At 39.5% G+C, this 27878-nt stretch overlaps 1 protein-coding gene across 1 annotated transcript; it reads right to left on the bottom strand.

Moving 5' to 3' along the window:
• Window positions 1–433: 433 nt before the first annotated feature.
• On the bottom strand, window positions 434–17977 carry slc6a3 (solute carrier family 6 member 3). Its single transcript, XM_052579493.1, has 15 exons — window positions 17454–17977; window positions 16045–16389; window positions 15239–15370; window positions 12503–12716; window positions 9533–9671; window positions 9064–9198; window positions 8078–8181; window positions 7842–7966; window positions 6036–6148; window positions 3970–4098; window positions 3784–3883; window positions 2037–2137; window positions 1769–1936; window positions 1462–1533; window positions 434–1224 (listed from the first exon to the last, which is right to left on the bottom strand). The coding sequence occupies exons 2-15, from the start codon at window positions 16331–16333 to the stop codon at window positions 1201–1203; spliced, it is 1845 nt and encodes a 614-aa protein (XP_052435453.1). The 5' UTR covers window positions 16334–16389; window positions 17454–17977; the 3' UTR covers window positions 434–1200.
• Between the last annotated feature and the right edge of the window lie 9901 nt (window positions 17978–27878).

The raw sequence follows: 27878 nt of genomic DNA, 5'->3' as shown, positions 1-27878 counted from the left end.
TTTTTACATATATAATTTCATGATGAACTAATTGGCACTGTTAATAAATGTTAATAAATGAAGAACCCTAACCCTAACCCGAGCAGTGACACATTCATGCACAGTTCATCTACAAAAATATTTAAGATTTGCTTATAGTTTCTGACTCACACAATATGAACTTATAGTACAGTGTAGACAGTATATGGACTGTTATTCAGTAGAATAAAATATCCTAAACTGAATTAGTTTGAGTAGAAACTGGACACTGCTTTTATCCCTATCATTGTCTCTTGTTTTGAGATATTTTAATATGACCACACCATTAAAATCAGCTCTTCTCTTCCATGAATATTGACCCAAACAACATGCATCGTGCATTAGTGTCAGAAAAATAATAAATCAAAATCTTTTTTTTTCATAAACACTTTTTATTGACATTTCAGTAGTTGACAAATTTCAGCAGGCACTGAAATCATTAAATGTAAAGACTTTAAATATTTGTAATAAACTTTCATGTAAATAAAAGTCTGATAGTCCCATAATACAGCTGTAGATGACAACATTCAGTGCGACAGAAATCCTCTAAAAGCTGCTGTGTTTTATTGGTTTGGAAGGTGAACCACTGCATGGAGTAAATCTGTCCTGTAGAAGTCTGAAACGGTATAATCACTGCATGCTGTTTCCTACAGTGACCAGTGCTTTGACCTTCCGCTGACCTAATGTCTTCTGCTCTAATGCAGCATATGATCCACACTGAAAGCAAGCATGAAAATGAACGAGTTTTGTTGTGGTCAACTGAACTTGTTCAGTCGTAAATGCATTTGCACTTCTCAGACACAGTGAGTATAGAGTTAATTTATTTACTTTTTTTTTTTTTTGCAATAGCACTATTTACACGTCTCTAAACGTCAGTGTTGCTAAAGATGTATTTTGTACAGTTTTTGACACGTCAAACACATTTTTCAATAAGGCTCAGTTGAACCCTGACCACAAACAAAAGCTATATAATAAACAGTCAGTGGGGACAACATCAGGCATCATAACAGTCATCATATAGGGAGAGAGTAAAACTGATACTGACACACTGTGATCCAAGTCACGAAACAGCCACATGTCTGATTATGCAAGAAAGAAACAACTAGTAATACGCTTCTGTCAGCGTTTCCCTCGTGAAGCGAGTCCTCGTGTGCCATCATCATCATCATCTTCATCACCACCTCAAACCACCAGCCAGTGTTGAAGCTGTGAGAAACAAGTCATATTCATACAGCGCTCTTCACAACACAAGCCAGATCAGATCAGAAATCACTGAAGATTCAACACTAGTGAGTCCAGAACGATCACACCATATCTGCGCCGGAGATGGACTGGGATAACGGTGCAGTAAAATGTCAGATTTAGCATAATTGAAAGTTCACCCATGAAATTTATGTAATCTTCCTTGTTCATCCGAACACATGAAAGCAGCCATGATCTTACCGTGAACTGCCGCACCTCTCCACGCTCCACCAGGTGATGTTCAGTCTCAGGAGTGATGGCGTACGCCAGTTTCTACCGAAATAATCCAGCAGCACAGTCACACAGAGTCACAGAAACAACCATCGATTGATCTGAGTCTGATTAAAATTTACTGAATTTGTATCATAATTAATTAAGTATTCCTTATTCTACTTTATCACTGCGAAGCTGCTTCACAACAGTGTTTGTATAAAGCCCTATAGAAGTTAATGTGTCTTGATTCAGCTTGATAAAGTGTTTTGTGTATTGATGAATATGAAATCCTCACGTCACAGAAGCTTCCGGGCAGAGAGCAGAACTTGTAGAGGGCGTAGAGCGGCACCATGATCATGGAGGAGATGGACAGACACCAGCCCAGCATCGTCGCCCACGTGGGGAAATAATACGAGCCGTACTTGGGAGGATTGAACGTCGCAAAACTCACAACTACCATGAACTGAGTGCAGGGGAGAGAAAACAGGCACGGTTAGTGGTGTCTGAAGAGGTTTGATGATACTGTACTTGTGTTGTGCTGGACAGAGAGACTGTGAACGCACCAGGAGGAAACACGGACTGACAAACTTCCAGCACAGTCTCCAGTAGAGTCCAGGTCTCTGTCCGATCATCTCCTCGATATCATCACTGAAGCGATCCACACCTGAACACCAACAACATTACAGTGTTCATGCCATTCAATCCAAACTCTGAATGATTTCTACTGATGTTGTTGGTCAATCGATATCACAAAAATCAAAGATGTTATTGCGGCTGGTCTGAATTATAAATAGTTTGAAGACATCTTCTACGTATCATATCAGATTTGCTGCTCAAGAATCATTTCTGATTATTATCAACGTTGAACACAGTTGTGCATCACAATTTATTAATTTTTTTTCTTTTTTTGTGGAATATTTTATTTTTCATAGATGAATAGAAACCTGGTTGAAATATAAATCTTTTTGGAACATTAGAATTGTCACTTTTTTATAAATTCAATGCATCCTTGATAAATAGGATATATATATATATATATATATATATATATATATATATATATATATATATATATATATATATATATAATTTTTGAACTATAGTGGCCAGTACAAATATTTATCATGGTATATCACAGCTGGCATGTAGATTTGTAGAAGCCACTAATAAACATAATAAAGATCACAGTCCCTTCCCCTTAAACGCTCTTGAACAAACAGCATATTTTAACATGTGAATATGGCAATACTGACAAAGTGACAGCATTAAGCCACGCTCCACAGGAAACACTATCACTTTGAGTTTTGATGAAAACGACAGAATCTTTGGAAGCAAACGCCCTGTAGAGCAGATCTCCGTGAGTCTGTGGCTGCAGGGTTTGATCGAGACTTGACGTCTGATCGCAGGAGACAGCGAGAGCAGAGCTCAGGGACAAAGGTGCAGGTAAAGCAGCCTCCAGAAAGGCCAGCGGGGCCCGGGGCCCGTGTGTCTGGCAGCCTGTGACCCGCACAGGTCAAACGCTCTGATGGTCCTGAGCTCACTGAGTCACGCTGAAGATCAGGTCTTCAGGAACCGCTCGCTGCCTCGGGTCTGTTTGCAAAGATCACATCCCTGCGACCGCATGCCAGATCACCGAAGGCAAAGAAATGGCTTTTCCAGGAGAAAGTCAGTGCTTGGATTACATGGAGACATTTGAGGAGAATAAACATCATACATATACACAGTATACACACATATGTTATTTAAACACATACTTTTATTTTGGATGCGATTAATCACGATTAATCGTTTGACAGCACAAACTTTTGTCAAATATATTTTGCCTTTACCCCTTGTCTCACACACTTTTGGGCTGGATTAACACCCGATGATGAACCATTGCATGAAAAACTGATCACTTTTTTCATCTGTTTTGTTTTAAAACTTTTCAGATCATTTTTTTTTTTAAATATGTAAATATGTTTTGTTGTTTTTACTAGTCTTTTTAGTTATATAGTTTTGTTTTATAATTATTATTACTATTATTATTACTATTATTTTTATTTTCAGATTTAGTTATTTCAACACATCAAATTAAACAATGAAAATAAGAAACATTTTCTTGTTAGATCAAAACTAGATCAAACTGTCAATCTGCAGTTAGAATCGAATGTCTGATAGGTGTTTGTATGAAGAGCGTTCCTCGGCTGATATCTGAGCTCTGGGGTCCTAATGAGCGCCAGCGGCCCCGGAGCACAGCCGTCTGATAGACCATCAGCCCCTAATGCCACATCAGCTTCACCACACATGCAGGAGCAGCACACGTCTCACCGTAGAACCAGGCGATGCCGATGGCCTCAATCAGCACTCCAAACAGAATCGATGTCCCGGCAGCAAAGTGGTCCAACAGCGTGAAGACGTAGATGCCCCCCTGCAGAGAGACCGAGGGACGAGACCAGATCAAGACTCCACGCCAGACGCTCCTCATAATCAGACAGAAAACTCATTCTCACGTACGTTTGTGACACAGCTGAGAGAGATGAGGAACGTGGAGACCACGATGAAGAGTGTGAAGAGCTCTCGATGTTTGTGCAGGAACTTGAATTCGTCGATAAGTCCCGTGATCACAGACTCCATCCCTCCCATCTGAAAAACAGCGTTCAGATGCAGTTACAGCGCTGGCGTTCATCAGGACTGAGCCTGCGGTCTTCATTTACAGCACTGACCCTGACCCACACGGGTCCATTTTGACCCGGAATAGATACAGACATAGAAAATAAATATTAAAAAAAAGATTAGCAATGGAACAACCCTTTGAACAGAATAACTTATTTTTAGGAGATATGAGAATTTGAATGACTGTATGAATGAATTAACAATATTTTGTGTTCAAGTAATGTTGGACCCCAAATGTATGGAGTACCATTAGGCACCATCAAAAAAAATAAATAAATAAAAATAAAAACATTTGCCCATGTTTCACACACTTTTGGGCTGAATTTTGTTGATAAACATGAATACTTCACCTATTGACAAACCACTGCAGCATGAAAAACTGATCGCAGTTTTTCATCTGCAAGTAAAAGCAAATTAAAAAACAAGTAAAATTACTTTATTTTGCTTGAAATCTTTTTAGAGTAATATCAATGTTGTGTTGATGTTGTTTTGTTAGAAATAAATATGTAAAAAATGACCATAATTTTAAAGGTAAAAGACTGTACAACGCTATATAAAAAACCTGTTAATTGATTAATGCTAAGCTCCCCTACTATATACGGTGAAAAATTGTATTGGACATTGCATGTAATTTTACAGCAGTATACAGTTTTTGGAAGTGAAAAAGAAAGTATAATTTACCGTGCATAACCATAAATTGGCCTTCCCAGAATTCCCTGGGTTATATTTTACTTTTTTTTTATTTTCTTATTCAAAAATAACTGAGTCATGTATATTAGGGTTGTATATCTAATGTTGTTAGATGAATGTATTATTTCAGTTTCATGTGGGTTAGCATGATGGTGATTAGTGTTTGTGTGCACCTTGTAATAGGCTTTGGTTCGTCATGTGACTCTCATCAGCGTCTGCTGTTGGTGGTTATCAGTGTATTACAGAGATACACAACAGATTTCACTACTTAAATAGGTTTGAATATTAACATAACATCAGTTAATGAAATTACCGTATTTAGATGTAAGTCAAATCCATAAAACTTAAAATGTTGCTATTCTGACAACCACAGGTGCTGCTTTTCTATTTTTATTTATTATTTTATTTATATATATATATATATATATATATATATATATTCATTTATACATTTGTTTTTCAGTCTATGTTGGTTTTTGACCAATCTTGTGTTATAAATTCAAAGAATTTAATTAAATTATATGTATTCCAAAGTGATTAATAAAAATGGAATGCATCCATTTTTATTAATTTGCATAATAATGTGTTTTCTTTACCAAGACTAAGCTCTGTTACTTCTATAAAGGCTTAATTCTTTTTATCGTGCAGCCCATGTATGTTGATCACAAAGTATAAAGTAGATGAGTAAAACTAAGATGCGGAGTGTATTCATGGTGCATGGAATGGTGCACTTTGATTGGTTGAAAAAAAAAAGCAGGACTGATGCTTGTCGCGTTTGGGGAAAAAAGGGAGAAAACATGACCTAATAACTCTGTATATATCACATTTTGCGTAAAATGTAAAATGTACTTTTTAAAACAGACCAGAAACCACACTGATTTTGGCGAAAACATAAAAAAAAACAAAAAAAAACAACAACAACAACAAAATATCGTGTTTTGGAACCAAATTCTTTGTATGAGCTTATAAAAATCAATAATTTCATATTTTATTTTTTATATTTTATCATTATTGAGAAGTTGCCGATCAGATATGATATGGTTTTAGTTGGAAAATATGAAGTTATGACTGTTTTATGTATCAATTCTTCAGGTCCAGATTGACCCAGAACGTGAAAGTAGTCGAAAGGTTTTTGAATGTATAGTATTTTGAGTGTTAATACTGTACTGACAAACTTTTGTGTTGGAGATCAGATCAGAGAAGATGCTGAGACTCACAGCGCTGTCGATTCCCAGAGTCAGCAGCATGATGAAGAAGATCACAGCCCACACTGATGAACCCGGCAGTGTAGCAATGGCTTCTGGATAAATAATGAACACCAGACCGGGACCTGGTGAGACGCAAACAACAAAGACTCAACACCTCCACATACACTGCAGTAAAAGGATGCTGTATTAATCTAGAATTGATTAGAGTATCACAATCATATCAATTCAATTTATAACAGCACACTTTATATTTTTATAAGCCATCACCAAAAACATACATATTACATTTTCCTTTACACAACACCTGACTATACATCTATTATTACTTTATTGCTACTATTTTCCACATGTTAGTTTAATAGTGAAGTGATGCGATAAAACAAGTGGAATTACAAACTCCATCAGGTGGTGAAATAAACATTTTCCTTCATTATCTGAATTATCTTATACATTATATATATATATATATATATATATATATATATATATATATATATATATATATATATATATATATATATATATATGGATATATATATATATATTTTTTTTTTATTATTATTACGATTATTATTTTTTTTGAAAATATGTACATATGCAGATAATTTATGCTATATTTCAAACCATTAGGATTAGAAAGTTGTGTGTGTGTTAAGAAATATATACTTTTATTTATCAAGGATGCATTAAATTTGATCATTAGTGAGTGAAGACATTTATAATGTGATTTCTGTTTCAAATAAATGCTGTTCTTCTGAACTTTCTATTCGTATATTACAGTTTCCAGAAAAATATTGTGCAGCACAACTGTGTTCAACACTGAATAATCAGAAATGTTTCTTGAGCAGTAAATCATCATATTATTCTGAAGACTGGAGTAATGATGCTGAAAATACAGCTGCACATCACAGGAATACATTACACTCTAACAGAGATTCACACAGAAAACATTTTAAATATAATTTAAAAAATATTTCTTAACATTGCAATTTTTAGGCCTACTGTATGTTTAATCAACTGTATAGAAGAGACTTCTTTCTTTCGAATGGATATTTATCTATAAAATTAATTCCAAGCATTTGGGCACAACTCAGCAGATCAAACGGTTTTAAAGATCATAAGAAAACATAAATTAGTCATGCATTTTTGACGGAAAATACAAATCAGTCCAACAGAAACAGAAACGTTGCTTAGAATCAGACAAATCAACATGTTTCTGTTCCACTGACATTCTGCCTCTCACGCATTATTGATTTTGCTCTTCACTTTTGCTCTTTTGTCTCCAGACGCTGCTGTTTATAAGAGTCTGTCACGGTGAACAGCAATCACAATCAGGACTTCACATTTACAGACCACATCAAGCACATTTAAGCTCTAAAGCCAATTCATATTATTAGAATGTAGTTTTACTTATATAGTTTAGAATGTATTTTAAATTGATATGAATAAAAATTAAATAATTCTAATAGTATATATATATTTGAATGTAAATTATTTAAATGCTGTATAACACTTGTACAGGGGTTGTTAATTATTGTGCAACAACGACACTTCATTTTCCCAAAGTACTGTAGTTCATGTTCATATTATGGCAACACTTTACAAAATAGTAACATTTGTTAATATGTTATCATAAACTTTAATATTACTGATCATTGTTAATTCATGTTTGTTTATAATGCATTAGTTAATGTTAATTGAAAGTTCAAATGTGTTAGTACATAATAATATGAATATTAATAAATGGTCTATAAATGTTATTGTGAGCTGCACGTCTTCAGTCAAATGACAGGCACACAACAGAAACTTACTCACCATCTGTGGCGACTTTATCTAGAGCCACGTTGTGTTTGTGCGACATGTAACCCAAGAAGGAGAATATGACGAAGCCAGAGAAGAAGCTGGTCAGAGAGTTGATGGAGCTGGTGATGATGGCGTCTCTGTAACACAACAGCACTCACTTCAAACAAGCATCATGTGAATTCAGCTGTGACGTTTGTGAAACTGTGTTTGCGTTGTCTCTGCTCTGCACTGCACAACTCTCTGCTCACCTGTAGCAGTTGTTGCTGAATTTGTTGTAGCTGGAGAAGGCGATTAGCACACCAAACCCCACTCCCAGAGAAAAGCAGATCTGTGTGGCGGCCTCGATCCAGACCTGCGACACAAACGGCCCGCACAAAGGGGCCGCACAACAGCTATCATTAGAGATAATTGCAGGAAACTCATTCAGCAGAAAGATGAAAGACACTTGTGAATACAGGGTAATTTTGCAAATTGCTGCTGCACACATGTGTCTAATCTAATTCTGAAATTGCCGCTTTGAGGTCTCTTTGCCAAGTGGTGCTCCGGGAAAGAATCGCAGATCGTGGAAAAACTTACTTAAGCCTGATAGTAACTTCACCTGCCGCTGCGCTACAAGGACATGAGATTGATTCATAAATACACACACACACACACACACACACAAGTCTAAATCTGTGAGACTTGACCGACCAAAATTATAATACAAATGTCACAGGCTCTCAAAGAGCGATAAACCTTCTGCTGCTCTTTAATACAATTATACTGCATGTGCGTTTAAAGGAGAACGTTACACATCTCAGTAGATAGGCGTGTGTGTGTGTGTGTGTGTGTGTGTGAAAGAGAAGAGAGAGAGAGAGAGAGAGAGAGAGAGAGTCCAGAAGTGTATTGCTCTGATAAAACCTCCCAAAAGCTGTGGGACATTTCAAAGCTAAAATGATCCAAATATCAGTTATTGGATATTAAATATTGTTTTATTCCCAAAATATTGCACAGGCTTCAACACGATTACTATTATTATCTTTCTATATAAAGTCTATATAAAATGAGATACACTACTGTTTAGAACTTTGGGATCAGGATTTTATTTTTTTATGTTTTTGAAAGATGACTGCATTTGTTTGACAAAAAAAAAATACAGTAGGGTGTAGGGTTATAGAAAACATGATTGTACAGTTAAAACCATTATGCCTGTGGAATGTCTCTGTAAACCATAAAAACCAGTGTGTGTGTGTACCTGAGCATCACACAGGCGCAGGAAGTCCACGCTCAGGTAGGCTTTAATGCCATCGATGGCTCCAGGCAGTGTGACGCCGCGCAGCAGCAGGACAGTGAGGACGACATAGGGCATAGTGGCTGTGATCCACACCACCTGCACACACACACACATATACACACACACACACACGGCATGAATGTCACCATACAACATAAATACTTCACATTTATACGATGCTTAAACTACCAAACAACTACACATTAACTTATATTCCAAGAACAGAACTGCATGACAGCTGTAAAGTAGGTTGGAGAAGATGGTGTTGTGAAAATTTGAAAGCACATCTAGTCTATCAGAAACATTGATTGATAGATGTTTGCTGGTCTTCTGGTCTGGCCAGTCTGGTTTGTGCGCTTCCGCCCTAAGCACCAGTCTGGAGAAAGTAGAAGACCATCAAACCACCGGAGGTTTATGTAAGATCTCAAACCTTCCCTGAGGTCTTGACTCCCTTCCACAGGCTGAAGTAGAGCACCACGATGACCACGGCCAGACAGGAGGTGAGCTGCCAGCGCGGCAGACCCAGGTCATCGATGCCGGAGCTCTCATGAAGATGCAGCACGCCTCGCCTGCAGATCAACATCAACCCATGATCATACTCTACATTTACGGGTTCATGGGCTAGTTGCCTAAACTTGTTTGATAGTTTGGTGGTGGTTCAAACCCTGAACGGGTTTTGCTTGTGGATAACCTGCCACCAAATATACAGTTCAGGATCTCTACAGTAATCTTTTTCAGAAAGAGTGGTCCTGACAACTTACAGTTGCCAAGGGGTAATTAAGCTGGCTGCACACTAGACAAATTTCAAATCTTAACCGATTTAAAAACCATGGGAGACCATACACAAGTTTAAGCTATGGTAGTCGTAAATATCAATCGGAAGCAGTTAAATAATCATATTGAGAAAACACAATAGAAAAACAGAAAAATCGGGCCACCCCCCAATTGTTCAGTAATGCAAATTGGGACTAGCACGCTATTAGGAAAGGCATTTTTGCAAAGATTTGTAAAAAAAAAAAAAAAAAAAAAAACCTGTTAAAGGAATCTTGTGAACTTGGGAGGAGGCTCAGGAAGACGACAGACTCCCGGGAGGGGGCCAACAGACAGAGTCCATGGAGATGACAATGGAGGGAGGAGCCAAGGAGGAAACAGGGGGAACCAGTGCAGATCAGATGGAGGGAGAAGCCATGGAGATAACAGGGGTAACTTGAAGCAGGAGGAGCCAAGCCAGAACCAGGCCACAGCTATGACGGCAACCCACAGTGGAGCCGACAGAGGGAGGAGCCATGGAGGAGGAAGGCAGAGATGGAGAACCAATGATCCAGGGCATTGGGCAGGATCAGTAGGTCTAAGGTGGAGCAGATGGCTCAGGCTTGAGGTGGAGGCGGGGATCCAGAGAGCACCGGTGGAGCTGGACTGACAGAGGACCCAGATGGAGCCGAAGGGATGGAGGAGCCTGACAGAACCATAGGGATGAAGGGACAAGGGCGAAACCAGATGAGTGGAGTCCCAAGGCGACGGATGGTCGATGACAAATCAAAAATCCAGAGGGACGCCGGAGCCCGGCAGAACCAGTGGACAGACGAGCCACGGTGGACAGAATGGAGCTAAGTGCCATGGTGGAGCCACTGGGTTGACGGGCCGAGGTGGAGTCCAGGACTCAGAAGCTGGAGGCGGAGAGGCCAGGAATTCTCCAGCAATGGTGACGATGAAGGATGGCAGATCCACGGAGCTCGCACTGTAATGATTGTGGGCTGAGAGCAAGCAGAGAGGCTGCCAGACAACAGCGGTGGAGGAGGCCGGAGCGGGTGGGTAGGTGGGCATTTGTGAGCCATCAGGTTTTCAGGGCTTGTACAGTCCCAGACCCAAAATTAACTGGCAAGATTCTCCTGGGAACAGAAGGGGAATGGAGATCCATTTTGTCCATTCCACAAAGGTGGTGAAATTCACTTGAGGACTGTCATCAGATGATGGAGCTCTCCACACGGTGTTCAAACTGGCATAGTGGAGAGACAGAGCATGTTGCCCAGGTAGCTGGTGAGACTCATGAGGACCAGGAACAGTTTGGTATTGCCCTTGAGCGATCACTCCCCCTGCTCCAGCAAGAGAAGACGGTATTCAGGGTGGGCGATGGGAATCCATGTGGAACAATGGAAACAAAAAACACTGGACAAAACGTAGAGAACATGCAGTAATACTGTAAGTAGTTCCAGTGTTCTGTCAGGGTTTAATACTGTGAGGAACAAAGGAATGTGGAGATGATGGAAAATATATGAATAACAGTCTTTATTAATCCTTGGAAGGGTAAGACAGGGCAGGCAGAAACACACACGTAGCATCGTAAATGGACAGGAAGACGTTTAGCACTGGACAGGAAACAAGGGGCAGGACAAACATTAAATACTGAACTAAACGAGGGAATTAATGAGACACACCTGAGATAAATCAAACACAATCGGAACAGGAATAGGAAAATATCCAAATATGGGCATGTCACACACAAGGGAAAACTAGGTCAATGTGAGAACTTGGAGAGCAAAATACACACAGAGAGTCCATATTTATTACATCAGCATTACTTTTCCAATAAATTCTGCATCAGTTACAAAATATTACTACTTACATTTAAGGCCCTTAATGGTCTAGTTCCTGCATACCTAACTAATCTTCTATCAATCTGCAATACATCACGCACCATAAGGTTGAAAAACTCTGGACTTTTGGCAGTACCTGGCTGCCAAACTCTGGAATAGTCTTCCTGATAATGTTTGGGGTTCAGACACACTCTCTCTGTTTAAATCTAGATTAAAAACACATCTCTTTCGCCAAGCATTCCTATAAGACATCTCATAATCTTGTACTGCAGTTATATCTGATCATGTGTACAAATGCACATTTTCATTCTTTTGCTTGGGTTGAACATATATTTTTCGTTTAGTTTGAATAGCAGCTATGCTAGTTTTATCTCTATTTGTTTCTCTTTCTCTGCCACAGGATTGACGTTAACTACGAATTACACAAGTTTCAGTCTGGATCCAACCCTTACAAAGACCTGAGATGACCAGAAACCTGTGAAGAGATGATGCCAACCCCTCAGACAACAGAACAAAACTACCAAACTTTGCTATAAGTTTGACTGCAACATATAGTTGTTGCTGTTAATAGTGTTCACCATCTGTTTGATTAGATGTCATTAACTAACTGCATGGCTTTTACCATACATTTCTGTCATATGGACATCAGCTCAACATACTCACCACTGATAAGCTACTACTAAATTTAATGTAGAAACTTTAAAATAGAAACGTACATTTTCTGTAAAGCTGCTTTGCAACGATTTGTATCGCGAAAAGTGCTAAACAAATAAACTTGAATTGAATTCAAGGTCATGTGTACGTACTCGAAGTACTCGAGCGCCGGCGTGGTCTTGTACGTGTCATTGAGCAGCGTGGAGTTGAGGTCGGAGCAGTTGGGACTGTTCCAGGTGTTGTTGCAGTGGATCCAGGGCAGCTCCGCAGAGAAGGAGGAGAACAGGTAGAAGAGAGCCCAGGCGATGATCACGTTATAGTAGAAGCCCACATACAGCGAGATCAGGATCACTGTGAAGCCCACACCTGAGCAAAACAAGCAGAAACATGAAGATACTCTTGCTGGAAACACCATCAGCTGCTCACCAGCTTATGTTCTGAATGATGGTGTGATGGTTAACTAACTATTTTAACAAACACGTCTTCCTTGGTCAGTCTCACCATACAGACCATGCTGGTCAGTCAGCCTATGGTAGACCACCAGCTAAAACAGCAGCAAACCGGCACTTACTTGGTTTAAGATTATATTTTCAGCAGGGACATTAGATGATGACATTTATATTTAACTTCATAACAGAAAATTTAATAAAAGAAATAACAAACGATTCAGATGACGAAAACTGTGGAATAAATGGTATAGAATTTACTTTAACAATTAACAATTTTCTCTCAGAAATTGCTAGTAAATTTCACAAATAATAATAATAATAAAAGGCAAGTAGCAGAATTAAAAAAAACTGAAATAGTATTTTCTCTGTACAGTACTCCAGTGATCAATTATTAATTAGTTTATTCATTAATGAATTTATGTATGCATGCATGCTTTATTTATATATTTCCTACATTTAAAAAGACAAATCAAATTAGCATTTATCTTATCAAAATGTATCTAAATATCATTATTTATTTAATTTACTTTAATTTAACTAATTAAAGTTAACCTAATTTTCTAATAATTAGTGTTTCATTAACTTTTTCTAAAACTTTTGTAAAAGATCCTTAGAACATAATTTTACTCGAACATAACTAGAACATAACTTTTACTTTATAGTGCACTCAGGAAGTGACAATTTTCACTCTTTGTACAGAAAGACAAGTAAATAATCATAATAATTTTCATAATAAATTATACAAACATTATAATGTTGATTATATTCACAAATATACATTATCAATAACCATATCAATAAAAACTGTATCAATAAACTATAATAATAAATACATAGTAACTGTAAATAATCTCAAATTAGCTACTAGCTGCTGAATCAAAGACTCATTTAGACTAAATTTCCATTCCTGGTATAATTATTTTTTTTTTTTATATATATGTATATATATATTTGGCATTATCTCTTATAACTGCTTACTGCAGTCTTTACTCCTGAAGAAGTTCCTGCAGCACATCAATCCAAATGACAGAAAGACCAGTGAACCACAGTGGGAGCTAGTCTGAGTGTTCAGAGTTAGTTTTCATAACCCCCCGTGGCTCATCTAACGGAGCTCTTTGTCTAACAGCAAACAGCAGGATTCTCCCGTCATACATCAGCAGCACATGTGTGATTCCCGGCCCTCGCAGGCCATCGATCCTGAGGAAGCAAACATGTTGATCAGTGCTAATTACAGTAATCTCTCCTTGAGCGGCAGGCCTACAGAGAGCTGAACTTGTGATTAAAATGTCCGTCTCCATCTCTCTCTCTCCGCGAGATGCTTGACAGCCGTTATAGACTCGCAAAACAGGCGTCTTTAGGAAACAGATGAGGCTTTGTCAGCCCAGAAGAGTGTTCACAAACACGGCTCTACATTAGGTTTAGATATAAAGTATCAGCTGAAAGGCATTTACAGTGATGGACTGATATCACCTTCAGAGGATTTTCCAAATTTTCCACTTAAAATCCAACATGCACCAACAGTTCTAACAAACCAACACCGGAACAGCTAATATATCCAAACAGCTGTGACAAGCAGCTGTGATCATTTGGAGAACGATAAAGTCCCAATTCTCTTCTTCAGATCAACACATTGGTTTTCTTTAAACCTACCACATCAGAAAGCCCTTTTAATTGTGTATATTAAGTATGCTATACCATATATAATATGGTATATCATATATAATATGATATAGAATATGGTATAGAATAAATAAAAGAATGTTTGCTTACCAACATTGTTCAAAATATCTACGTTTGTCTTTGACAGAAGATAGAAACTCATACAGCTTTGGAATGATTTGAGGTGAGGGTGAATAAATGATGTCAGAATTGTTCACTGGTTTTATAGTGAACTATAATAACCCTGGTCCAAACTGGTAATGTACTCTAAATGATTAATTGGAGAATAATGAAGTCTGTGTCATTGCAGTTTCTTTAGACCAGCACATTGGTTTCTGTGATCTTTAAGACACATAACTGGTTTTCTGAGGAACTGCAGAATAATCTGTTCTTTACAGACAGCATCTCATATCCCAGTTTAAAGTCTTGTTTACTGAGGAACAGTGAAGAACTTAAGGTCGCTGTGCTTCGGTATCTTCTGTATGCTGGTGTCATAATGCAACACCGGTGAAGTGACACCAACAACTGAGGCCTGGCAGGCAAATTTCATACTAAAAGCCAATTTTTCTGTCTTCCATTTGACTGCAGATGATTTGAGCTGGAGATAAACAGCACCTGTCCGCCGCTTGCCATGATGAGTTTGTTTCGGGAACACAAACACCTTTTGCCTCGAGAGCCACTGAACATCTGATCATAACAGCACTGTCACCATAAGACTTACACAGGCCAGAGAATCATAGTAAAGCTCTCTCTAAGGGAAACTTTCTGAAGGTCACATACCTTTGAAGAGGGGGCAGATCTTCCAGACTCCTGCTGCTCCTTCACGGTTGTACTGACCCAGAGCTAACTCCATGTAGAAGAGCGGCATCCCAGCGATCACCATGAAGAAGAGGTACGGCACCAGGAATGCACCTGACACAACCGCACCATTATAGAGCACAAACATACTCAGATGTACATGTTAAAGAAAGAGTATGATGATGAAATCTCTGAAATAACACCAGTGGAAGTCTTGAAATCATCTGAAAATGAAAACTCGCTTTTGTTTGAGCTTCTTATTTGTGTAGATTCACTCTAAACAGAGGAGCACTGTTCTTCCCTAACTGTTACAACTCTTAAAAATGATCAAATTAACAACTAAAATGTTTTTTTTTTTTTTTTTTTTTTTGCAATATAATATAATTATGTATATATATATATATATATATAGTTGTTGTACATTTTAATTTAAGTTATTTTAGTATATCAATTTAAACTAAATAAAAATTAGAACTAAATAAAAAAATCTGTGATTTTTTTTAAAGCTTTTAAAATGTATTATTATTATTATTATTATAGTGAAATATAATAACCCTGGTCCAAACTGGTGATGTACATAGAGTTCACATTATTGGTTCATCAAGGTTTTACAGGCTCTATATCTTTAAGCTTTCACATTTTAAATCAACGTCTCTCTTGATTTCTCAAACAGTGTAATTTATCCATAAATGGCAGATTTCCACAGAAAATCTATATTCTTGCAAAAGTTTAATCAATCTCATCCAAATGGCTTTGTGTAGCACATCTCAGACTTGTCTGTCTCTCACCTCCACCGTTTTTGTAGCACAGGTAAGGGAACCTCCAGACATTGGCGAGGTCCACAGCGAAGCCGATGACGGACAGGAGGAAGTCGATCTTCTTGCCCCAGGTCTCGCGCTCCTCTCCGGATGGGTGTGTCTGACCACTGGGACTGACCAGGGCAGAGGAGGTGAACTGCACCCCATTCTGCTCCTTCACCAGGATCAGCTCCACCTCCTTGGGGCCGGCGGTGCCGGAGGGTTTGACGGGTGCGATGGCCGAGGACATGTGTGTGACCGGGAGTTTGCCTCTTAGCATGGGTCGCCAGAGGGCCGTGGAGAACAAGAGAGAGCGGCTCAGATGCAGAAGCCTCTCTGACGGGATGAAGAGAGCAGAGATGGACGCGATGAGGAGAGAAATGGAGGGAGGAGCAAATCAGCCATGTTGATCAGAGAACCAGACCTGACGGAGCTCACTAAGTGTCTGAACTAGACCGAGCTATTCCACAGAAGCAGATACAGCACATATAGAGCCATTCAAGAAGAAATCACTCTGAAATAGTCATTATGGTGTAGTAAACATGTTATTATGTTGTAATAAACATGTTATAAATGTCTCGGAATAGCCAAATCTTTCAAGCAAAAGCCACAGAAACATTTTACTAATCACCAAATCAATTCTTCTAATATTGAAAGTCATTGTAAAATATATCTCCTTCAAGTTTTACTGTTTAAAAATAATGTTCATACAACTGAAAAAAAAAATAGTGAGGAAACTGCTTTCATTAAATTTTTTTTGGCAAATTTCACAAATGAACATGAATTTTGGAAGTAAAAAGAGTGAAATGGTATTTTCTTGGAAAACATACTCCAATTATATCAGTTTAAAAATATATATATATATGTTGATGTTTAATTGCTAAATAAAGACCAGAGTGTGGTTGATTTAACTGATATACAGAGTAAAACATTTTTAAGTTCCAAATAAAATAAAGATTATTGTAGTACAGATAACACACTATTTGAGTCTTTCTACTTCACAAATTTCACATTTCATTAAATTTTTCATTTTTTTTTCTTTCATTTTTTTTAAATTTATTATCTGTGATAGTTACTTGCATATTCTAGGAGAAAATATATTTTTCCTCACTTTTTCCCCCCAGTGTATAGAATAAATTCAACAAAATATTAAATTAGTCTTACCACAATTAAGCTGCAAATACTGAAATGAATAAATAAAAAAATAAAAAAATAAAACCACAAGAATAATTTAGTTAGTAAAGAATCTAGTTTCTATGACCAACTCAACAGCAGCCCAAACAAGAGCACAAAACCCGACTCTCAGAAAAGCAGCACCTGTTGGGTTTCTGAGATCTGAACTATCTGTCCAAGAAGCAATGATGTTATAAAAACAGTGTAAAAGCATAATAAAATTTTACCTTATATGTAGGGTAAAGCACTTCTCCAAACGGCCTCTTACTTCTCCATGTGTTGATGATCCTCGTCAGCATGTGCAATAATTATGGCCATTCTTTGCAAATGCAGACGTGAATGAGGAGCGTGGACGGTCTTTCTCCCACACAGGTAGAAGCAGACACTCTTCCCCTGACCACAGCAGATGGAATATGAAGGACAAGCACCTTCCCATGTCTCCTCCTCCTCCTCCTCCTGCTCTCTGACACCTCCTCATCTGTTCCTTCATTTCATTAAATCTCATCAAATCCAGAGAAGAAGCAACACCAGGAGACAATGAGGCTGGTTTTCAGAGATTATCCTGAATTTCATTTCTTCCTCTTTTTAAAACATCCTGCCTGTTAAACAGCCTGTTGATAAAGGTGTCTATAGAAAAGACCAACCACTGATTAATTAAATTGAGATATGTTTGGTTTTGTTTTCTTGTTTTAAACATAAACTCAACATTTTAACAGTGAAACAAAACAGTTAGATTTATGCTTAAAACAAGAAAACAAAAACAAACATCTTATTTTGATTTATCAGTGGTTGGTCTTTGCTAAAGGCACCTTATAATGTTCTAATTTTGGATCTAGAGCAGTAAAATAATAATAATACTAATAATACTAATAAAAAATAAATAAATAAAAAACTAGATCATTAGAGTATATTTTACAAGACAATACCATCTCAGTCTTTCTGCTTCCAAATCTCATATTTCAGTGTGCTACCTGCTGTTTCTCTATAATTGTTTGTGAAGATTACTAGGAATTTCTGAGTGAAAGTTATTTTTATTTATTTATTTATTTATTTATTTTTTCACTTTTATTTTTCACCGAGATTGTTTTATTAAATATCATGTAAGATAACAGAAGAGAAACGTCTAAGGAGCAGGTGATCATTTTGCTCTCCATTAACACTCATGGAGAAACCACTGAGACACTGAGGAGATCTCAGTGGTCCACAGCACTGCTCAATGAATAAATTAAACGTGTGTGGTTTTAGGGAAGCATGTGGCGTGATTGTGGCGATGTGATGATATTTCAGTGTGTTAATCTTGGCCTGAGGCTGAGCATTAATCATCTGAAGACTGCATCTGTTGAAGTGAGACAGCAGTTTGGCTCCAGCGCAGCAAATACCAGATCAAACAGAGGTTATCATCCTACCCTTTCACACATATCACAGATCCACAGCCAAACAACAAGACCTCTGTTGATGATGAGAATCCTCTATTTATTGGGAATAAATAGAGGAAGAGATGAACAGACATTGAATGCAGGTGAGTGGAGTCAAACAAAAAGGAACGCCACAGATAGGTGCAAGACGAATGATCAAAACCAAAACAAAACACCATGTGCGCATGAAATGAAGACATAAACAAAAACACACACCGAAGAACAGGGTGATCAGACAGCGGACATGACATGAATGCAGTTTCAACATAATCATTCAACTGATAGCAACAGCCATCGACTCATGTGCAGTTGTATAGTACGGAGGTCTATGCAACACTCGTTCCTGTTATCTCAGTTAACCAAGGTTATGTTAGTAATTGGAGTGTTCCCTTTCAAAAATGGTCTCTCACTTTGCATACACACGCTTATGGAGAATGCGTCCAATGACACTGTGCTATAAATAATTGCAGAGAAAAAAAAAAAAAAAAGCAAGCCCAGCCCCGGAACACTCAGGGTCCACATAACAAAACCCTTTTAAAGTCATATGGGGTATCAGGGTGATCAGGTGGACAAGAACCATGCCTGAAGGGCAAGGACATCCAAGTTATAAAAGCTAGGGAAGGTAGACAATCAAGAACCGCCAGCTGCCACACAGATATCTCTGATTCAGGCTCCTCTGGAGTGCTGCTCTGATTGCCTAAAGTGGCTAGATCACTCTACATTAACTTTAAGATCCCTAACCAGGCACAGTGCATTAGGACCCTGCTCATCCTCTGATTTAGGAAGATCCAGCAGGATGATAACTTGTGCTCTGAAAGAAGTAAAGATTACCTTGGGCAATTAGCCATGTCTTGGTCTAAGGATGAATTTACAGTCTTTAAGCCCACTCAAGTCAAGAAGCACTGAATTAAAGTGCTTGCAGATCACCCAGTCGATTGATTAATGCTTAAGCCAATAATAAGAGGGTAGTCTTAAATGACAGAGGCTGTCTGCCGACTAGAGCGGCTCAAAGGGAAGGGCTCCGAGGACCATGGATAACTCCAGAATCAGTACAGTATGAGGATGAGGCAGATTCAATCTCCAAGCTCCCCTTGGGAACTTAACAACAATCTCATTATTGCTGACTGACTGGTTACCCACAATAGAGTGATTTGCTGCTATAGCTGGCACATATACTTTGAGAAAGGAAGAGGTGTGTCCCTGATCCAGCTGCACTTGCAGAAAGATTAGAATGGGTGAAACGTCACATGAGGACATGGTGTTAGTTATTCTCATGTGGAGCTGTCAAGACTCCCATTGAGGGACCAAAGGCTCCACAGATCGAGCCAGAGCTGCCAAATCAATCCTCTAGTTTGGGAGAGAAGATTTGAGGGAGCAGGGCAAATGGAGGGAAGGCATGCAGACAATGGTTCCTTTGATAAATAAGTTGGGCAGTGAGAGTATTCTGAGGCAAACAGGTCCACCTCTGTACTTCCATAGACAGACCATATTTTTCTGAACCACCTGAGAGTGTAGTCTCTATTCTCCTGATCTGATACAGGCAAGGGGTCTTCCAAGGAGCCACCGCTCTGATGCAGTGGTGGGTCACCTTGAAGTGAAGGCATCCCAGAAGCCAAGTGTGGGATGGTACATGGTCACTGAGCCAGAATTGAAGGTGCCAAATGTGAAGCAGACCCAGATAAATCACTGAAGAGGCAGGCGACATGAGGCTGAGCATACTTTGGAAAACTTTTGAGGGGGTGAAAAGCTCCCAATGCGAATAATGCTGCTAGCCTCTGAATTGTTAATAAGCGGGATAGGTCTGCTCTGATAGGAAGGGGCTAATCTTCCTAACGTTGTATAAGGCAAATCTGCAAGACCGGGCTTTTGTAGCAATATCGTCTGTGAAGGTTTACTGATCATAAATCACAACTCCAAGGTTCCAGCCTGTCGTGGAAGGAGTTATCGTTGATAAACCTAAATGAATAGAGACGTTGTGAAGAAGTGCTGGGTTTGCTGAGATCATGAGCATTTCTGTCTTAGCAAGGTTGAGTTGCAATGCAAGCAGCTATTGTCAGATCGTCTGTTTGGAATGAGAAGTAGAGTTGAGTGTCAGCAGCATAGCAATGATAGGAAAAGCCATGCTTCTGAGTGAAAGATTCTAAAGGAGACATGTAGATGGGGAAGAGAAGTGGTTCACGTACAGACCCTTGAGGAACCCCAATAGCAAGAAGTTGTGACCTCAGAAACCTCACCCATTCCAAAACACCTGAATGACCTACCTGAGAGGTAAGACTTAAACCACCAGAGTGTGGTTCCAAATATGCCCATTATCAATTGGGTGGACAGCAGTATCTGGTGGTTTACTGTGTCGTAAGCAGCAGACAGATTCAGCAAAATGAGTACTAAGGTTGGTGAAGCTGCTTTTGCCAGTCTCAGAGCTTCAGTAACATTGGAGCATTGCGGTCTCAGTTGAGTAGCCACTTTTGAATCCAGATTGGTTGTTGTCCAGGAAGTTGTTCTGTGCAAGAAACATAGAGAGTTGTATAAACACAACTTGTTCAAGTGTCTTTGCAATGAATGGAAGAACAACAAGAGCGAGTAACTAGTGAAGTGCTCTGTGCTTGAACTTCCAGGAAGAACTGAAACATCTTTGGTGGAAGATTTGATGACGATGTCCTGGCAGGGACCATTTGTATAGGCAGCTGTGGGCAGGCTCCTCTGATGCCGACCCTGCTGACCTAAGTTCCTCCACAGCATGGTGAAGATGTAAATCATACTCTTGCAGTGAGAGCAGTCTGTCTCAGCAAGCAAAGCTTCAGTGTGGGCGACAAACTCACTGTGCCCATCTGAAACCACACTAATGGCGCAAGGAAATTGCTCTTTGTGTTTGCTGGATGGGTGGAGGGGAAATGCGCTGAAGAGGAACGTCTTTCTGCTGCCAGGGGTCTTCTATGGTGAGTAAGCAGGTGTCTTCATTCTTCTTCTTCAGTGACCAGCAAGGAGATGATCTTTGAACTGAAGGAGAAAATTAATTGTCTGTACTGGCGGGCTGAAATTGTATTTGTTCATGTAGCTACATGAACAAATAAGGATTCAACATTCAGACTAACAGGATTTTTCCCATAAGCATGCTTATGCAAAGTGGGAGGCCATTTTCGAAAGGGAATTAGACATTATTAACTGACAAATTTTAGAAAAACTGAAAGTATCATATGGCCAACATTGGTTATGTATGGGTGTAGAATTGTTGCACAATTCTAAACAAATAGATTATGATCTACAAATATATGTAAAGAGATTAACAAAAATAAAACATATTATATTGACAAATAAATACAATGAGATCCGCAAATAAATCTTAAGTCTTGAGTTTCTCAAACATTAATTTAATTTACAGGAAAAAAACAAAAAAAAACAAGAGATTTGCAAATAATAATAATAATAATAATATGTCCACAAATATCCTCTTATGTCACAATCACAACTTTTCATCATTTGTAAATCGCTTCCTGAGTATTTGTAGTAGAGACCTACAGAGGACAGATTTTTCAGTTCCACTTTTTCAAGGTTATGTCCCACGCCCGCCCACTCCCACATAAATACTGTATAAAAAGCTGACATCTCAGTTCATTGCGATCTTATGAAGCTCTGTTATAACACAATGAATATATGTACAATAAATCTTTCATAATGTTTAAAACCTGCATGTTAATAAAAGTTCTCATGCAATGCTGAATATTGCATGCTCACAGATCATCTTGAGCAGTGAGTAGATTCTTAAACACTTTTGATTGGTCATTGCGTTGCAGAAACCAACAGATATGTCTGTAATTGGTAATTGTAATTGCAAACATGTGTTTTAAATCAAAAATGCCTATTCTTGTGCCTGTTAATCATTGTTTTATGTTATAATAGTTGTTCTTGTTGCTTTTGTGCAATAGATAAACATTTATATGTTTTTGGATATTTTATGTTTAGATATTTCTATTTTGTTGGAGTCCCAAAAATAATTTTAATCTTCCACATCCCGCATACACATGAGTCTCTACCCACTAAGCTTGCAGAGACTATTAGAGTATCAGAATCAGAATAAGAATGAGCTTTATTGCCAGGTATGTTTACACATACGAGGAATTTGTTTTCATGACAGAAGCTCCGCAGTACAAAAGAATGACAGCGACAGAACATAAAACACATAATAAAAGTAAAAAAATACAAATAAGTAGATAGTGAATGACAATATACAAATTGATAATTGTAGGCAGGTATATTACAAAATGCAGTTATGTATGTACATGTATATTATGTGCAAAATTTAAGTGTATACTAAGTATGTGTGTTAGTTAATAAGTGTATGTGTATATAAATATAAAGTGTAGTGTGTTCGAAATTATTATCAGCTGTTTGTAAGATTGATGGCCTGAGGGAAGAAACTGTTCCTGTGTCTGGTCGTTCTGGTGATCAGTGCTCTGTAGCATCGACCAGATGGCAACAGTTCAAAGAGGGAGTGTGCTGGATGTGAGGGGTCCAGAGTGATTTTTACAGCCCTTTTTCTCACTCTGGATAAGTACAGTTCTTGAATAGAAGGGAGGGTTGTACCGATGATTCGTTCAGCAGTCCGGACTACCCTCTGTAGTCTTCTGAGGTCAGATTTAGAAGCTGAGCTGAACCAGACAGTTACTGAAGTGCAGAGGATGGATTCAATGATGGTGGAGTAGAACTGTTTCAGCAGCTCCTGTGGCAGGTTAAACTTCCTCAGCTGGGCCTTTTTCACGACGGAGTCAATGTGAATGTCCCACTTCAGGTCCTGAGAGATAGTGGTGCCCAGGAACCTGAATGACTCCACTGCAGTCACAGGGCTGTTCATGATGGTGAGTGGGGGGAGTGCAGGGGGGTTTCTCCTGAAGTCCAAGATCATCTCCACTGTTTTGAGCGTGTTAAGCTCCTGGTTGTTGAGAGTGCACCATACAGCAAGCTCTTTAACCTCCCGTCTGTAAGCAGACTCGTCACCGTCCTGAATGAGGCCGATGAATGTGGTGTCATCTGCAAACTTCAGGAGCTTGACAGAGGGGACCTTAGATGTGCAATCATTAGTGTACAGGGAGAAGAGCAGTGGGGAGAGAACGCAGCCCTGGGGAGCTCCGGTGCTGACTGTACGGGTGCTGGATGTGTATTTACCCAGCTTCACTAGCTGCTGCCTGTCTGTCAGGAAGCTGTTGATCCACTGACAGATGGAGGTGAGCACGGAGAGCTGATTTAGTTTGGGCAGGAGGAGGTTTGGGATGATCGTGTTGAAGGCCGAGCTGAAGTCCACAAACAGGATCCTCACATAAGTCCCCGGTCTGTCTAGGTGTTGCAGAACATAATGCAGTCCAATGTTTACTGCATCGTCCACAGACCTGTTTGCTCTGTAGGAAAACTGAAGAGGATCCAGCAAAGGCCCAGTGATGTCCTTCAGGTGGACCAGCACCAGTTTTTCAAATGACTTCATGACTACAGACGTTAGAGCCACAGGTCTGTAGTCATTTAGTCCTGTAATTTTGGGTTTCTTAGGGATGGGGATGATGGTGGAGCGTTTGAAGCATGAAGGGACTTCGCACAGCTCCAGCAATCTGTTGAAGATCTGTGTGAAGATGGGGGCCAGCTGGTCAGCACAGGATTTCAGACAGGCTGGTGTAACACAATCTGGGCCTGGTGCTTTTTTCCTTTTCTGCTTCCGGAAGACCTGGCGCACCGCATCCTCGCTGATCTGAATTGCAGGTGTGGGGGAGAGGGGGGATGCAGGAGGTGAAAATGGTGAGAGTGCTTGATTGGAGAGGTGTTCAGGATGGGTTGCAGGAGTTGTTAATGATGTGAACGGTTGTTTGGAGAGGCATTCAGGGCTGGTTGCAGGAGTTGTGAATGGTGTGAATGGTTGTGAGGGGAGGCATTCAGGGCAGGTGATGGGTGTTCTTTCAAACCTGCAGTAAAACTCGTTCAGATCGTCTGCCAGTCGTTGATTCTCCACAGTGCTGGGGGGTGGTGTCTTGTAGTTGGTAATCTCTTTCATACTTTTCCACACCGATGCGGAGTCCTTATTTTTTCAGAATAATTCCTCTTTGCCACTTTGATCTCTTTTTCCAGTGTGTATTTAGCCTGTTTATACAAGACATTGTCCCCCTTCACGTAAGCATCTTCTTTGGCCTGACGGAGATGTCTGAGTTTTGCAGTGAACCACGGTTTGTCATTGTTGTAAATTAGTTGAGTCTTTGTAGGAATACACATATCCTCACAGAAACTGATATATGATGTTACGGTCTCTGTCAGTTCATACAGATCGGTGGCAGCAGCTTCAAAAACACTCCAGTGTTCTGTGTCTGTGATCTGATCAGCGAGTTTCTGTAAACACTGACCAGAATGAATTGAGTGAAACTCCTGCGGCGAATAGAACGGCTTGCAGTTAATGAAGAGTGTTTCGAGATTTGAGCAGCACATCTTGTTTAACACAGTTACATCTGTACACCACCGTTCATTGATGTAAAAGCATGTCCCGCCGCCACGGGACATGCTTGAGTGATAGCCTACTTCATAGTTGAGTGATAGCCTACTTCAACCACTAGTTGGCACTGTCAGAAACAATCAACTACTTGAAAGCTGTTACTTTCTATGACTTTATCTATGTTGCATGTAAAAGTAAAATATGTAATGTAATAATTAGGGGTGTACCCAAAGCAGAATACTGTATTCAGAATGGCACAGATAATGGCTTCAAAAACGAATAACGGACAAGAAATAATTCAGCAAGGATATTTGGATGAGGCTGGAACAGTCTGGTGTTTGAGACGAATGAATATAAACTTTATGAATGAAAAGAGCAAATCAAACACTGCATTGCAGTTGCTTCTCCGTGCGTCTCTCAGAAATCAGAGCTTGGCAAAAGTAATATCACCTATAATAATAGATACACATTCTATTATTTGTATATATTTAAAAGGCAAAGATTTAAACCTTAGGCTACGATATGATACGAATGAATGGAATAAGAAGTGCGCCCACCAATCAAACAGTTGCATTGCGAGTCATTTGTCATGACGTTTGTCATGTCATCTCTCTGCTTGTGTGGCCGGATTGGGTTTCAATAAACTAAATTGAATCCAAAGTGTTATGAAAAAACTAAGAATGCCTGACTATGCCACTTGGGACTTTCACCCAAAGAATCTCGAACTTTGCACAGGTCCTCTGCCCAGTGGCAAAAATCTTCAAAAACCAATCTTTTAATAAAGTAGCATAAAATCAATAGAAAAGAAACATCAACTCAGAAAAGCTTACAATCAAAAATATCATGGAGCTGTGGCCTAAATTTACAGGGACTTAATTGCTACAAAACACACTCGCATGCCTAAATATAAACCCCAGTGCATGCCAAAGGCCACAGCTCACAATGAAGAAACACCACAACCATCTAAAGAGAAAGTCATCGACACTGGTCTATGAAGACCTGCAACTCCTAAAGAAAAACTCACACACACACACACACACACAGAGAGAGAGAGAGAGAGAGAGAGAGAGAGATTAATACAAGTTGTCCCATATCATAACCTACACAAGCCTTTAACCATACACTTTAGCTCAAAATAACAGAAATTTTAATCAAAACAAGATTTCACAATATTAAGAAGCTACATAATCCACTCAGATGAATATAGCCTTTACAGAAAAAAAACCTAATTTGAAAAAGATGAATATAATAAAAAAAAAAAAACACACAAACAAAACTACAACACAAAATAAAGACTTAAATTCTCTGAAACAAAGCCTATACACAACTAAGACAAAATCCATTGGCATAGGTCCGACAACACGGCTGTGCTCTAACAAACACACAGACTCAGTGAAGTTTGACCTCAAACGAGACAGCAGTGCTGCCACTGCGAGGATATTATCCACCCAAACGATCGCTGCGGAAAGGAGGTGAAGCCATAATTTTAATACAGAGCCTATATGCAACAGCTGACACTGTACACATTAACAAATTGCATTTAAGTGATGTGACATTCAGCCAAGTATGGTGACCCATACTCAAAATTTGTGCTCTGCATTTAACCCAACCAAAGTGCACACACACAGAGGAGTTAACACACACAAACTGTGAACACACACCCGGAGCAGTGGGCAGCCATGCTAGGTGCTAAGGTGCCCGGGGAGCAGTTGGGGGTTCAGTGCCTTGCTCAAGGTGCCAGCCAGAGATTTGAACCCACAACCCTAGGGTTAGGAGTCAAACTCTCTAACCACTAGGCCATGACATGCCAGATGCAGAAGTCAACTAAAACCAGAATAAAGCAAACCTTTGCTGACCCACAGTCACGTTCAGCAGAAACAGCAAAAGCCCAACCCCATCTGGGAAATGACACCTGCCCAGGTACATCAGCCAATGGCTTTTATAGACTGCACCAATCAATGACGAAAAACACCTGCCCTAATAATTCTATTCGATAAATCACTCCCATCTTACCTTTTATGCCACAATCCACCAAGCTGATTTTGTGTCTTTGCCCCAACGATGGCTTCAATTCCATGGCCTAAAAAACACAGATACCACACTAGAACATGTAGGAGTAGCAGAAACAGACCGTTCCACCCCCTGAGGGAGCCAATGAATATTAGGATGATAGCCAGCCGTCGTTAACCTCGACCGTCGAACCCCATCCTCCTTTGCAATAAAATAGTTAAGCACCCCAGGACCTCCAGTTACCTCATTGACCGGCCGTGCTCTTAAGTGAAGTCCTACATGCACTGAAGGTGCCCCTCCCATTGGTGCCACCAAACCAGCAGAGGAGAGTTCCACACATGATTCCCCAGAATGGGGCAACAGTAGCCTGATGCTCTAGTACCACCACTCCAGCAGAGGGTAATCCCCCACCACCTGGCTCTTCGATACTCTGTGCCACAGGGGCTTTATGCTCTCTGGAACCCACCAGTAAACAGTCTATCTCATCAAGCTCTTCCTCCTGCACAAACAACTGCTGTATGGGAGAACCATCCTCCCGTATCTGCCCAGGCAGCACTCCCTGATTTTGGGTCTTCAATAAGAAGCAATGAATATGCTTTACCATATCTGGTTCATGCACAGGTACAACCAAAGAAACAGCACCGCCTTCCCTCTGCGTCTTCACTACACGGTGCAGCACAGAATTCCATAAGTCTTGAAATTTATTACGAACTCGCTTACCAAGTCCTGGATGTAAACCATGTGACATTCAACCAACGGATCATCCC

Source organism: Carassius gibelio, chromosome B16, assembly GCF_023724105.1.
Source record: "Carassius gibelio isolate Cgi1373 ecotype wild population from Czech Republic chromosome B16, carGib1.2-hapl.c, whole genome shotgun sequence".
In the NCBI taxonomy this organism is placed as follows: domain Eukaryota; kingdom Metazoa; phylum Chordata; class Actinopteri; order Cypriniformes; family Cyprinidae; genus Carassius; species Carassius gibelio.
The sequence above is the reverse complement of the archived record's forward strand: the minus strand, read 5'-3'. Positions and strand labels throughout refer to the sequence as shown.

Excerpts from the sequence above, each read along its gene's own strand:
- slc6a3 (XM_052579493.1), bottom strand. The coding sequence starts at position 16,333 with ATGCTAAGAGGCAAACTCCCGGTCACACACATGTCCTCGGCCATCGCA. Across the intron at positions 9,672-12,502 it reads CCGGCGCTCGAGTACTTCGA|GCGAGGCGTGCTGCATCTTC; the intron begins GTACGTACACAT and ends GTTGATCTGCAG. Across the intron at positions 9,199-9,532 it reads GAGTCAAGACCTCAGGGAAG|GTGGTGTGGATCACAGCCAC; the intron begins GTTTGAGATCTT and ends GTGTGTGTGCAG.